Raw genomic sequence first — 15,321 nt, forward strand, 5'->3', positions numbered from 1 at the left:
TGTATTCCACCTATTATATTCCAATGCATACCCTGATGATGTGGTGTCCTCCTACTACCAGCAAAAAGGAGAAAATTACAAATTAATCAGAAGCACGTTAGGAAACACAGTTGCAGTTTCATAATGGAAAGTTTAATGTTCCTCCTTTACATAGTGCAACCTTGTATCGTACTGTGGGTAGATAGGCGACATCAGAATTTAAAATCAAGTCAATTGACATATTTGTAAGTTAGTGCGCACTCAGTTCTTTCACCGTTAACATTTTTCCTCCGCATGTCATGGAGCAGCGAGACGGAACCCAGTGTGGCTCGCTAATTGACAAAACCTTTACACCAGCTGCCGAAACCACGCACAAAGTAAGGGAAAATGGCGGATAACTGAGAGGTACCGGAGACGTTCAGTTATGAATTGTATGCATCTGTTCCCACGGTCGAGGAAGTCGAATCAGAGGCTAGGCCCAAAATACAAGAAAGTCCATTCAAGGGGACAATCCCAAATACTCAAGTTCAGGGGCTATCTGAACGTTGCTGTAGCGGAATGGATTATTTTAATGTCATTAGCACGCCTTTAATGAGGCCCGGCCCTTGTGAGGGTCTTCCAGAAGGAGATCGGAGGTCATTAGAGGCTTGGCTGTTCAGAGTGATGGATAAATCTGGACATGAGGAGTCTGAGAGCGGCTGTGCTTCTCTTTTCATGTGTGAAATGGAGTCCCACAAATCCTACTGTATGTGTGTGTGTGTAGCTATGCATGTGGGCATGTGGTTATTATATAGGGAGGATCTAACCAAAAGGCAGCGGGTGCAGGGTCAGAGGCCAAGACGGGGTCAGTGAGTGATTGGGCAGGAAGCTGGGGTCTGAGAGAGGAAGTCGACTGTTACTTTATCTTGATATAGTGTTCTTTAAAGAGGTATGTCCTCGGCCCTTTCCTAAATTAGAGCAGGGTTGGGTCAATCCTGATCCTGGGTGTATGAACGGAGGAGGCCTCTCGCCTTGCCTTGCCTCTGATTCTCCTCAAGCTTTTCTAATGTTCTAGGTGAGTTTCCTGTTGTCTCCATCAGTGCCCTTTGCAGGCTGCCTCTAGGCACACCCCACTTTCTTCTGAGCTGCCAGTATTCTCTGATGCATTCATTGGATCCTTTAAGAGCTTGTTCTAAAGCTCATCATTACAACAGGCCATAGATTTTCTAGGATACTTCGTTCATTTGATTTCATGTTATGCACAGAATTCACAGAATACAGGATATTTGAAGAATTGAGATGGATACCTCTAGGTGTGTAGATAGTAACTGGCTATTTTCCAGACCCTGAAGTCCTTAAACAGGTGAAAACGTCAACACATATATTTGTGTGCATAATCCCAAACATAAATGCACATTAGCGTTTATTTTTCAAATACAGTAAACACACAAAATAATGTGCCTAGGAAACTAAATTCAGATAAATGTACTCAAGTCATGATTATCTTGTTTGACCATTTGCTTTTTAGGTCTCGGGACCATCCGGTCGGCAGACCGGAAGTCCGGAGATTTAATGTCTTTGAGAAGAGGGGCTTGCACCCGCCCCTCTTCTCTCCTGTTCTCCATTGGCTGGCCTCTTAAATGCTGGCCAGCCATTGGAGAAGCGGCTTGTCGCGCAAAACAGGCCCCGTCTTTTTCGGATTGGGGGGCGTGTTTTTTCGTTGCTTTTCGCAGGGCGTGTTTTTCTCTCCTCCAGCCAATGGCAAGAGGAGAGAAAAAGAAACACGCCCCCCAATCCGAAAACGCCACTGCGTTTGTCCGAGGCATTTCTGCTTCGCCTCGGAGAAAGGCAGTGGTGTTCAGGGCGATTCCCTTACGTCTCTGTTGCACATGCAGGAGCATTTAGAAAGAAATCCTCAACTCGGTACTCCCTGGTAATATGTTAACTAATCTACCTCTACTCTGAACCGTCCATCTTCGCTAACCTCCTTAACGTTCGCACAAGCGTCCTCTGTTACGAAAGGCCAATTGTCCCCTCAAAAGTAAAACGCTGGGAGACGCAAAGCCACGGAGCACCGGTAATCTCCTAGAGCCAAGATACTACCGAATATCAACCCGAGTAAGGTGAGATTCACAGAATATACCAAAACTGCATTGGTCAAATGCGCGAGGTTTAACTGTACCAGCACGACATAGAATATACAAAAATATCAACAAACGACTCGATGACATACGTTTGGCAGCCATATTGAAATGGTCATTTTTCCCATATTTTGCCGCTGCTGAAAGGAGAAACCCCCCAAAACATACATACTTGTTAAAACTATCAATTTAATTGTAACACTTTTGTTGAAGAGACGTAAACAGTCATTTTTTTATTTTTAGAGTTTATAATCACACGATATGGTTGTGCTATAATACCTCGAACAGACTTATTTAAGACAATTAGAGCCACATATTCTAAAACAAAGTGGAATATTTGGTTTCAGGATTGGCGAATTAAGGTTGTAGTTCGTTGTTTTGTGTACTCTTTTCATGTCGTTTTACGATTTCGGTTTGTTTTTAGGGACGTTTCAGCTTGTTATGACTTGACGTGCCTACGCTGGAAACTGGGTTTCCGGTAGCCCCTGAAACCTGGGGCCAAATGGGGAGGCGGTAGTGTTGTTACCCCTCTCCCTACTCACCTCTGTCTGACCTCCTGAGACTGGGACAGACCGACAGAGCTGAGACTAGGACAGAGTAGGTGGAGGAAAGGCTGCAGGCATCGCCGGAAAGATGCGCGAAGGACGAGTGTGACGCGAAGGATGGAAGGAGTTCTATACAAATGGCATGACAGGTACCTGCCTGCGTTTGTGTTTCAATGCTGTGCCCATCTCACTTACTTTAGTAACCACATTGTTTACCTCCACTGATCTAGAGTGACCTTTGAAATTTACCGGTTTCTGTTAACCTATGTGTTGAATATTTCCGTAGATTTGGTAACAAATTGAGTTAAGAGATCGTTTGTATATTTTGCAGCCACCACACATGAGCTTCCGATGCAGTATAAACAGGAAGCAACTACAAGAATGATGTGTTGTAACAACAACAAACCAGCACACACGTTGCCAGCATTTGTGTGGTGCGTTCCTACCATTTATATGATTCTGCGGTGCTTTTGGAGTCTGTGCGCCCTTTATGCTTAGCGTTGACTATGGTCAAGATTGTCTGTAGCGGTGTTTAAATATGAGAAACTTCGTTTAGAATATTGGTTAGTAATGGTTTGTGTGCTCAATGGATCAAATAGGCAATGCGGTATCTTGTTGGGAATCTTTGTGATGTTTGCTTATAAAGGTCTTTACTGAAGGACTTTTGCTCTTGATTTTGATTCCCATGGGTACTCGATTATTCAACTTGGGGAGACCGTCGTTTTGAGATTCCTTTTTACGTGAGTATATTGCTTCGATAAAATAGTGTGCACATGCAGTGTGAAATGTTTGACAGACAGCGGAATTCCATATTTCCCGAAACTTAACCCACATGCCCAGTAGTATTGGCAGAGTGTACAAGCCAGCGACTTTGTTAAAAGTACGAATAGTATGAGGAGCAGAGTGCATACTTGCCTCATCCCCAAATTATGTTTATTGGGGAGCAAAAGCACACAATCAATCTGAAGTCTAGCTGTTGATTAGGTAGTTAACAGTCTAATCCAGACAAAAAAAATTCCCATTGATTCCGAGTTACTCCAAGGTTGCAAATAGAACTGCAATTCAGTGCAAAGTCTTTTGGGTTGTAAAGAAATAATGACACAAGCATTTACAATGCAACGGTCTCGGCATTGTTAAAGTTAGAGCTATTGCTATTGCTCAGGGCATTATTTTTGTTTGTTTTTGTTTTTAACAATGCCGTTTATTTAAATGTTTTGAAAACAAAAACAAACAAAAATAATGCCATAAGCAATGCCAATAGCTCTAACTTTACCAATGCCGAGACCATTGCATTGTAAATGCTTGTTCATGTGGCTAGTGATTATTTACATTTGCTGTAGTGTTTGGATAAACGTTGGTGCTTTGCTTCTGGGATAAGAGGTGGACCCACATTGGGGACTCTGTTCTCTTTCTCTCAAACCAGTTCGCATTCGCAAACCTAATGTGTGTATCTAGTTTTTAGCCAATGATTCATGTGAATGTTTTAACTACAAAAAAGAGAGGAGATGTTTTACATCCATTTTTCTCAAAAACACAGAAAATGGAATTCCTGCTCTGGAAAAATACATGCCCCTTGGGGGTATTCACTCTCAGTCTAACGTGCTCAAAATGCCCTACTGTCGCTGTTTGCTTGCCTCTAACCGTGAGATAGTGGGAAGAACCCCATGTGTAAACAGGACTTTAGTGGGGGGTTGCGCTCTAAGCCCTTTCTTTGTCACTCTAAAGCCACATTTGACTGACATATTTTAAACCGTATTGCGAACTATACCGTACAGTATTCAAGGTATTCAATTATTAAAGCTGACATGTAGCTGGTCACTTGTCTGAATTTTAGTGAGGAATTGCGGAAAAGCGAATACATATTTATTTTAAATACATTATTATTTCATTAGAGTGTGAAATACTGAATGGGGTGATCAACTGACGGGCAAGTCGTGGCGTGGTGACCGTCAGTAAATAGTTTAGAATCTCCAGTAGCCTCCACTGGATATACGGCCTCCTTTCCTCCATGTCAGCACCATGCCAAGGAGAAACTCCAGTCCAAGTGAGGCGTCAGGCAGCTTCACTTCAAGGGTGCCATTGGAACTGACAGGCAGCACGTCACACACCTTGCTCTGCACAGATGCAATTCTCTCTGTAGTGGGATGCATGGGTGGCTCAGCAGGCTGGCACCTGTCTGCCCTGCTCTGGCTCAGTATCAAAAAGGGTGCATGGTTTCCCCAGAGATGCTGGGAGCTGACAAGAGGGAGGGGATGGCGAGTCACCACCTTTCCCAGCCCTTCATACTACTAGAAAACATAGTTACTGGCTCTGAAGCCATTAGTTTAATTCTTACTGGGCAGACTGGTCGGCCAAAGGCACGCTCTATAGCAACAACTATAAGGGCCAGGAGACTGGAAGAATATCACGAACCCTCTGGGCTTAGGTACGTCTGAAGTGACGGTGGACACCTCAGAAAACATAAGTGTCCCTAGTGACTATACATGGCTGGATAAAAGACTCCCATCCCCAGGCACGGGTAAAATTAGGGGCGGGGTTTAGAGGGAGAGGGATCAGCTTGCTCTGCTGATGGTTGTTCTGCTGCAATCAGGAGCCCTGGTGTTCCCAGGATTTCTGATGGTCTGAAGACTCCTATAGTCAAGAATGAAATGTTATGCCACTGAAAGAGATCAGAACTGTATACAGCGGCCAGAGGAGAATGGGTGTGATTCGAAACACTTTGAGGCTGGAACTGCAGGCTTGTTCAATAGACAGTTTTGAGATATCTCATCATTACTTGGGTCTGGTCCTGGTATAAAATGGAGACATGCCCAAGTCTAGCTAGTTGTTGACACCGTTATTGGGTCTGGAGACACCAGCTGGTCTGGAGCGATCACACATTACTGTGCACATTCGTGAGGCCTTAGACAGCAGTTGGGAGTAACGCTCCTATAATAGTAGCATCATTGGAGAAACAGTGGGTTAGCTGAATTGGTTTACAGATTATGATAATAAATTCAGAGTAACTTCGTTGAAACAAGATACTGTGTTGTGTGCTTGCATTAAGTCAAGACGAATTTTTGAAAACTCTTGATACAAGGAAGATTTTAGTTGAAACAAGGAAGAAGATTCAGGTTTTGCAAAAGCGCGAACTTGACGTTTTGCTTCAAACCTCAAAGACATTTGCTGACAGTAGAGCAAATGGTGATGAATTCACTAGCAGGGATTGGAGTGAACGATAACCCTTTATTTGGTGCCAGTTTAGACTGTGACAGGAGCAGTCTTCATGAGATCAGCTTAGTTCAAAACCATTGACAGAATAAATGCGAATCAAAGGGTTGAGACAGGGTGAAAAGCGTTAAGGTGGGGGGGGGGGGGTTAAGAGTCACACACTGGGGACAGTCTAAAGGCATCTACTGAGCCAAGGGTAAAAGACTTTTCAAAGAACTGCGAGAGAGCCAAGTGGAAAAGGAGTCCCCCTAGTGACTGCGTTTACTCTGTGTTCACATGATCTATTCACTGTGTAAACCTCTCGAAGTACCAGACATAGTGCATGGATAAAAGGAAAATGTGCTGTATGTATGTACTACCAATCACAGAGTACACACTATTTGCAAAGCTACCTCAATACATGCATGCAAACTCAACATTTCGGCACCACCACGAACAGGGGGATGTGTGTACAAAATGTGTCACAATTAAACAATGCACAGTTGCAGCAGTAAAGAATCATTTGGATGAGTGCAGGTGAATTTTGCAGTGTTAGAAAAGTCATTGGCGAGCAGATTCGCGAAGCAGCACATAAGCAACATGGCCCTAGACCCCAGGCCCCAATACTGGTTGTCTGTCGCCATCGTAGGTGCTGCGCGTGACAGGAAGCAGGGCAGAGGAAAGCAGCCTCCAAGAATCGGAGATTAGCAGGAGAAGCTGCGATAAGAGCAACATGCAAGTTATGAATGTGCTTTATTACCATGGTTACAAGCCTTCAATACAGGCCTCTGTGAGGACGGGCTAAGACTTTGCTGCTCTGTATCTGCAAAAAGCGCGAGAAGAACACATGTAATTACTCATTAACCTTGAGAAGCGATACCTATCAGCAGAGAGCATTTTATTGCAGAGGGGAAAATTAAAAACAACGCCACCGAGCTGATCATACTCTCCCCGTGCTCTGTGCCTCGAACTTGCACGTCTCCCCGCACCCCGCCCGCGTTCCCGCCCAAAGATAATGGAAAATATGGCCCTGTGGATGAGTCTTGTCATAATCACCGGCCTGTGTTAAATTCAGTGCATTGATTTGCAAAGTGGTACTGACATCAGCCAACTGGAATAAGTGTCTGGCTGACACCCGTCATGGCGCGGGGAGGGTTTGGCGCGCTCCTGGCACCCCGCACAGCGCCGCTTTGCAACACTGACTTCACGAGGCCTTTGACGGAGGTGCGGCTGCGGCAGCGCGCGCACACCCCCCGCCTCGCTCTCCGTCATCATTGCTGTGCAAGTGATATAAAGTAGGTCCGATCCTCACCTTTGGTCCTCGGCGTGCGTTTCCTCCGGTCGCGGAAGGCGGCGCCAGACTGCAGGGCCTCGAGCAGACTATCCATCACGCCCGTCTCGTCGCCCTCTGTGGAAAGAGATGGAGGGAATCCCATCAGCCCTGCGGGTTACCATAGCAATGTCACAGAACATCCAGGGGAGAAGAGAGGGCCACTGGGCCCTGACTAAACCCCGCAATTTCAAAACCAGACAAGCATCTAAAGCACTCATAAATCAAGCAGAGGCTAATGCAATGAGACCCGTGTGTGCCTGGGTTCTTGGCCAGCCGCGCTGGGCCGCCGGTTTGACTGATGCCTTCTGTGGAGCGCATCTCAACTTGCACAGCACAGTACTTTTAATGAACGAAAGCTCCAGCGATGCCTCTTCGTTATCTGAAACCATTCAGGGACCACACGTTTGAACAAAAATCACATTTTTCTTGTTACATGAAAGGGCAATCAAAAGTATACATTTCTGTGTAGGTATTTTAGCCCAAAAAGGCCTGCCGTGATGCAGGCATCTATCTACCACACAGCTATCTATTCCCACGTCGGCACTGTTAGACACCACTCAGCTTTTGTTTTAGGCTCTGCTGTTTTGAACCAAAGCTCACACTTAGTTTTACAAGTAGGCACCCGCGAGAGGAAGGCCAGGTATTGATTAGGAAGAGAAGGAAAACAAGCAGTGGATTGTAAAGGATTATTGGACTTGGTCCCTACAAACTAGAACCACAGAGAGAATTCTAGCCAGATGGATTTGCTTCACTTCAGAACTCGTGATGAATTATGGTACCCAGGCACAAACCCCCTAAAGAACAAACACTGACAAAACCATTCGATCTGGCGTTGGCTGACAGCCTTTTGGGTTTGTTAAAGCTTGCTTTCTTGTCATAGTATTTGTAAAACTTGAACTTTGAAGCGCTGCTGGGCCCACGTCAGTATAAAAAAATAAACACTAGTAAAAGCGAAACTTTTTTGGGCCTCACAAAGCACACTATGCCACAGTAGTCCCTGGTACTGAAGGGGATTACTCTGCGTGGAAGGGCTTTCTGAGGAACAACAGAATGCCATCTATCGCAGTGGAGTTAATTGATGGCTGAATGGGCTCAGTCACTGCCCCTAGTAAGCATTTGCAATGCAACAGGTCTCGCATTTACGAGAGTTTGAGCTATTGGAATTGTAAATCACAATGCTTTTTAGTTATGCGTTGTTTTTAAAACAGATAAATGAAAGGCATTGTCATTTACAAAGCCAATAGCTTAAACTCTCACATGCAAGACCTACTGCAATGCAAATGTGTTCGGCGCCCTTGCTAAACATTTTTTTTTAAAAGTGTTAGGAGAGAGCGTGTCTTTTGAGAAAATAGTGCTCGGATGCTGTAATTAAAGCCTAATGAGAAACAACACACGTAACAGGAGGTATCGCCATGTGAGGTTACAAAATGAGACAAGGCGGTACTAAGCAGGGACTACTAAGACTTTTGAACAATGAACAGCTACAGTTTACAGCGGACAATGACAGACAATTAAAATGTGGGCAGAGCTTCAAGTCCCTAGCTGAATACAGCATGCCTCACAGAGCAGCCCAAGCGCTACCCAGGCTCACCCTAAAAATTAAAAGCAGTTCAAGCATTTGTCAGCTTTAAGAGATTTGCCTAACTAGCTACTCTTGCAACTGAAAAGTACTTACAGGCTGAAAATGCATCATCTGCGTTGCTACAGCACATTCTTATCAGGTATAGAGAACAACCTTGGCACAAGTGTAGATAGATCAAGAGTACAATGAGGGCCAGAAACCCATGCGCAGGCAGCATTTAAAATTAATGAACAAGTTACTTACCTTCGGTAACGATGTATCTGTAATAAACATTAGTTAGTTAGATTCCTCACCTTAGAATATCCCCAGGCGTCAGGCTGGATCCGGAAAGATTTTTGCAGCAATACCCCTTGCGCGTCGCTAGGCGTCGTCTGCGGCTCCGCGTCCGTCGTTGGCGTCGTGCGCCGGAATGACGTCGGAGTACTTAGACGCCGCCCTCGCGCACTGACGTCAGTTCTTGTACATAGCTTTCCGCTCCAGGAACGCAGAGCCATGCAAGAGACCGACACTGGTGCCAAAAAGTCTATGGCCCTGAACAGGATGACCTTAACCCTAGATGTCGGTTCGCAGAGCGGGGAGGATGGGTGGGTCGGTGAGGAATCTAACTAACTAATGTTTCTTACAGATACATCGTTACCGAAGGTAAGTAACTTGTTCATCTGAAAGAAACACGTTAGTTCGATTCCTCACCTTAGAATAGATATCCCAGCAATACCAACCCCGGTGGAGGGTCTGCGAACCAAGATCACACCAGAAAGTACTGGAGAACAGAACGGCCAAAGAAGCCATCTCTCCGGACTTGGCTGTCCAGGCAATAGTGCTTGGCGAACGTGTGCAATGAGGCCCACGTCGCCGCCTGACAGATGTCCTGCAAGGGAACTCCCCGTCCCAGGGCAGTAGTCGCCGCCGTGGCCCAGGTGGAATGGGCTCTCAGCCCAACAGGAGGGTCCTTTTTCGCCAAGGAGTAACAAACTTTTATACACAAACCGACCCACCGTGAGATGATCAGTTTGTGTACGTCTCTCCCCTTCTTAGCACCTACGTATCCAACAAAAAGTTGGTCGTCCACCCGGAACTGTCTGGTGCGGTACAAATAAAAGGACAGCGCACGTTTGGGGTCCAGACGGTGGAGCCTCTCTTCCTCTTTCAAAGGATGCGGAGGCGGAAAGAAGGTGGGCAAAGTGACCGATTGCCCAATGTGAAAGGGGGTCACCACTTTCGGAAGAAAAGAAGGACGAGTCCGGAGGACAACCTTGTCCGGATGAACAGATAGAAAAGGAGGCTTGGACGACAGAGCCTGGAGCTCACTCACTCGTCTAGCCGAGGTGATAGCTACCAGGAAAGCAGTCTTAAGAGTCAGAAGACGAAGTGGACAATTGTGAAGGGGCTCAAAGCGAGCGCACATCAGAAAGGTCAAGACAAGATTCAAATCCCACTGAGGCATTACGAAGGGGACAGGAGGAAACATGTGAGTAATGCCTTTAAGAAAACGCGAAACAACAGGGGACTTGAAAAGAGAAGGCTGATCAAGAAGCCGTAAGAAAGCAGAGATTGCAGAAAGATAACCTTTCAAGGTGCCCAGAGCAGAGCCCTGCTGGGCCAAAGAAAGAAGAAAGAGTAGAACCTCAGAAAGAGGGGCGGAAAGGGGATCCACAGCCTTTGCTGTGCACCATGCCACAAATTTGTTCCATCTGCTGGCATATACCGATTTTGTGGAGGGACGCTTGGCTGCCAGAATCACATCACAGACTTCAGGAGGCAAGTCAAATGGCATCAACTGTCGCCGCTCAATCTCCACGCATGGAGGTGGAGACTGGACAGGTTCGAGTGGAGGACCGTCCCCTGCTGCTGCGACAGAAGGTCCTCCTGAAGAGGCAGTCGTATCGGAGTATCGATTGACATACTGAGTAGCTCGGGATACCAGTACCTTTGTGCCCAATCCGGAGCCACTAAGATGACTTGGGCCCGGTAGCGCCTGATCTTCTTCAGCACTCTGGGCAGAAGTGGTATAGGCGGAAAGGCGTACAACAGACCGCAACTCCACTCGCGACGAAAAGCGTCTCCGAGCGAGTGCTGCCTTGGAAATTCCAACGTGCAGAACTGCTGACATTGCGCGTTCTCTTCGGTGGCGAATAGATCTAACCAAGGCTCTCCCCACTGCAGAAAGAGACCTTGCACCACGTCCGAGTTCAGACGCCATTCGTGACCCATCATGCACCGGCGGCTGAGTTCGTCCGCTCTGGCGTTCAGAGAGCCCGCCAGATGTTGAACCACCAGGATGATGGCCTGGTGTTCCAGCCATGTCCAGAGGCGCAGAGCCTCCTGACAAAGGGTCCACGACCCCACCCCGCCCTGTTTGTTGCAATACCACATGGCAGTGGTGTTGTCCGTGAACACCTGCACGACACTTCCCCGGACAGAGGGAAGGAAGGCTTTCAGTGCAAGCCGGATCGCTCTCAGCTCCAACAAGTTGATATGGAGTTGAGACTCCACCGGAGACCAGAGGCCTCTGATCTCCGCCTCTCCCCTATGGCCCCCCATCCCAGGAGGGACGCGTCCGTCACTTCTACGTACTCCGGTTGGGGTAGGGAGAGGCATCTGCCCCTGACCCAATCGCGGTCCGTGAGCCACCACTGCAAATGTTTCGCAGTGCCCTCCGAGATCAAGACATGGTCGGCCAGGTTGCCTCGATGCTGGGCCCACTGAAACTTCAGGTCCCACTGCAGAGCCCGCATTCGCCACCTGGCGTAATGCACCAACAGGATGCAGGAGGCCATCAGCCCCAGAAGCCGCAGCACCAACCTGACCGAAACCCAGGATAGAGGCCAAAAGATGGGAATCAGAGCCTGAATATCCTGGACCCGCTGTTCCGGAGGATAAGCCCGGAACTGCGTCGAATCGAGAACCGCTCCAATGAAGAGGAGCTTCTGGGAGGGTCTCAGGTGTGACTTCGGCACGTTGATGGAGAACCCCAGCAAATGCAGGGGGTCGGCCGTAGTCTGGAGGTGGGAGACGACTTGCTGGGGCGAGCCCGCCTTCAACAGCCAGTCGTCGAGATGGGGGAAGATAGGAACCCCCGATCTGCGCAGATGAGCTACGACCACCGGTGAGGCCGAAGGGGAGCACGGTGAACTGAAAGTGGTCATGACCCACCGTGAACCGCAGGTAACGCCGGTGGGCCGACAGGACGGGGATGTGAAAATAGGCGTCCTGCAAGTCCAACGCTACCATCCAGTTTCCAGGGTCGAGGGCAGCCAGAACCTGAGCTAAAGTTAGCATCTTGAACCGTTCCTTCCGGAGGAAGGCGTTGACGCTCCTGAGGTCCAAGATAGGGCGTAGGCCCCCTTTGCCCTTCTTGGGAACCAGAAAGTAGTGGGAATAGCAACCACGGCCGACTTCTGGACCAGGAACGCGCTTGACGGCCTCTTTGGCCAAGAGGGCCGTAACTTCCTCCCGCAGAAGATTCAAGTGATCCTCCGATATATGGTGGCATTGCGGTGGCATGGCTGGAGGGGTCTCGAAGGGGAGGGAGTAGCCCCTTCGGACGATTTGCAGCACCCACCTGTCCGAAGTGATGGATCGCCAGTGGAGCAGGTGATGGCTAACTCTGCCGCCCACTGGCGTGGAATGGGCCTGAAAGCTCGGACTAGGAGGGCTTTAAGGCGGATGCTGCCGGGGTGGATGTGGACTGACCGGCACGTTGTCATCCAGTACCGCCACGGCGGAATCCACGTCCGCGTGCAGGTTGGTTCTGCGGCCGGTGGCTAGGCGGACGTGAGGAGGCGCCCCTTCCTTGGCCACGAAAGGGGCGAAAGGCAGAAGTTTGCGGCCGTGGGGCCGAGAGACCCAAGGACCTGGCCGTAGCCCGGGAGTCTTTAAAACGAGCCAGCGCACTATCCGCCTTCTCACCAAAAAGGCGAGTGCCATCAAAGGGCATATCCATGAGGGAACTCTGGACATCCCCCGAAAAAGACGTGGACCGCAGCCAAGCGTGGCGCCTGAGCGCCACCGTGGTAGAAATCGCCCTACCCAGCGAGTCCGTGGTGTCTAGTCCACACCGTATGGCATTTCGTGCTGCATCTCGCCCGTCAGCAAGCACCCGGGAGAGACGAGTCCGGGCCTCCTCCGGACACAGGGGCAGCACGTCCTCCACCGTATCCCACAGAGAGTGGGAGAAACGGTCCAAGAGGCAAGCGGTGTTCAAAGACCGCAGGCCCAAACTCAGGGAAGAGAACAGCTTCTTTCCGAACTGTTCCAGCCTCTTGGATTCCCGATCCGGAGGGGCGGACGGGAATGAGGATTGGGAAGTGGAGGCCTGGATAACCAGACTCTCGGGGGTGGGGTGTTGGGACAGGAAACTGGGGTCGCCCGGAGCAGGACGGTGGCGCCGGGCCACGTTCCGATCCACAGGAGGAACTGTGGAGGGCTTGGACCAAGTGCCCTGCAGAACGTCTAAGAGGGCCTCATTGAACTGCAGCAGAGGCTCTGTGGAGCTTGCTGACGGTTGAAGCACCTCTTCGAGGACGTTTGTCCTCACGGCCACAGCAGGCAACTCGAGCCCCAGGGCTTCGGCCGCCTTGCGCAGCACCACTGAAAAAGCTGCACCTTCCTCCGAGGCCACAGTCGGAGGAGAGATGAAACCAGCGTCCGGGGAAGTTACCAGACCACTGGCATCCCCCAGTTCGTCTGCCCAGTCCTGTGAAAGTTGGCCCTGTATGGCCATAGGGTCCTCAGACCCCTCCCAGTCGCCCCCGTCATCCGATTCCTGATAAACAGGAGGAATGATCGGAGCCGGGCGGTAGATGGAATGCTCATCCATCGGCGTCGGGTGCGGCGTGGCGCCGGGCCCGGACAGGGGCTAAACCGGGGAACGGCGTCATCCGGGGAACGGCGTCATCCGGAGACGGCGCCGGAGGCGGAACCGGCGGAGGAGGGGTTGTGAGGTCGACCGGCGCCGGCAGAGATCAATGCCTGGATCCCTCGGGGACCTGTGGCGTCGGGACCGAAGTAGTCGACGGCGCCGGGGCCGGAGTCGCCGGCACGCGAGGTCGACCAGTCAAGCCCGTGGGGCCCGAAGGCGCGCCGGCAGGCGTCGACGGCGGAGCCAGGCCCCTCATGGCCAAGAGGAAGGCACTGACCTCCGCCGGAGCCACGGGGGTGGGACCACCCTGACCCTCGGCCGAGACGCGCGACCGGCGAGGGGAGTCTGAAGAGCCGTGCCGCCTCTTGGACGTCTTAGATCGCTTCGACTTACCTGAAGACTTCGAGCCCGACGAGCGATGATGGTGACTGCGGACCTCCTTCTGGACCGGGACCGTGAGCCTTTGAGGTCAAGGCCTGACAATCGGGGCACGACTCCACGTCGTGGTCGGCCCCCAGGCAGTAAAGGCACCGGCGATGGTGGTCCGTCACCGACATAAGTCAATGACAGGAGTCACAGGCTTTAAACCCAGGCATCCTACCAGCACCAGAGTCGAGTCGACAGAAGACCAAAAAGAGTAAAAAAAGTTTAGTCAAAAATTGACTAAGGAGTAAGCTCTTCCCGAATCGGCGCGGAAAAAAGAAGAACTGACGTCAGTGCGCGAGGGCGGCATCTAAGCACTCCGACGACGTCATTCCGGCACACGACGCCAACGACAGACGCGAAGCCGCAGACGCCTAGCGATGCGCAAGGGGTATTGCTACAAAAATCTTTCCGGATCCAGCCTGACGCCTGTGGATATTCTAAGGTGAGGAATCTAACTAACGTGTTTCTTTCAGATGATAGTATCGCAGTGTGCAGCTGTGTGTGCAATTACAACACAGAGCCTGAAAAAAAGGCAGAAAAATTTCTACCTATGCCCAGAAACCTTCCTCACCTCAGAGAAAGAGGGGAAATGTAACTGTGAGAAGCAAAACAATAAAATGCTGTAAGCGTGGAATAAGATTTGAACCTGTATGCGACAATGAGGCTGCTGCGGCAGGCCTAATGACCTCACTATCATTTGAGCTGTTAAAAAGTACCATGTGACACTGTGGGCACGCATTGCTTATGGAGCCTATGTTGATATTGGACCTGGGCAATAAGCAGCGGACACCTCAATTATCAATTAGTAAATGCTGGATAAGGAATCGGCAGGGACAGCCACATCTCTCTTAGGCTTAAGCTCGCCGGAAAGTTTTGTGCGGTGGGGGCTCTTTCTCTGGTGGTCTGGTACTATAAGCCCATCGCTCTAAATTAAAACAGTACCCTTGGACACAACTTTTGTGACTGCTCCTGCATATGGTGCCACCTGCCTATTCATCAATGAATCACAAATACCAGATGAGCCCCCTTTTTGTGGTACATAAACACATATAGCAATGGCATTACGAGCACATGAAAAGAACGGTTCTGGGGAAACCCGCCCGGTCCCTCTTCCCTGACGGGTCTGCCTAGGGCTATTTCTCTCTCTAACCCCAGAAACATGAAAGAAGAAAACTGAGTGTCATAGCAAGCATGGTTCCTGGCGTAGATGCACAAATTAATGTCACAGAAAGACCATCCTCGCAAAGAAGGAAAACGCCAATGATGACTTGATGAAAGCTAATCCC

General features: G+C 49.6%; 1 protein-coding gene across 3 annotated transcripts in view; it reads right to left on the reverse strand.

Moving 5' to 3' along the window:
- DIAPH3 (diaphanous related formin 3) overlaps positions 1 to 15,321 on the reverse strand; it is a 2,278,729-nt gene that overhangs the window by 391,192 nt on the left and 1,872,216 nt on the right. For all 3 annotated transcript variants that reach the window (XM_085621985.1, XM_085621986.1, XM_085621987.1), the window contains 2 exons: positions 7,146 to 7,241; positions 6,594 to 6,656 (listed from right to left, as the gene is read on the reverse strand). In XM_085621985.1, the coding sequence (XP_085478111.1) occupies positions 6,594 to 6,656; positions 7,146 to 7,241 (159 nt within the window). The remainder of the gene's footprint in view (positions 1 to 6,593; positions 6,657 to 7,145; positions 7,242 to 15,321) is intronic.

The sequence above is a fragment of the Triturus cristatus genome, chromosome 8 (assembly GCF_964204655.1).
Source record: "Triturus cristatus chromosome 8, aTriCri1.1, whole genome shotgun sequence".
NCBI classification, from domain to species: domain Eukaryota; kingdom Metazoa; phylum Chordata; class Amphibia; order Caudata; family Salamandridae; genus Triturus; species Triturus cristatus.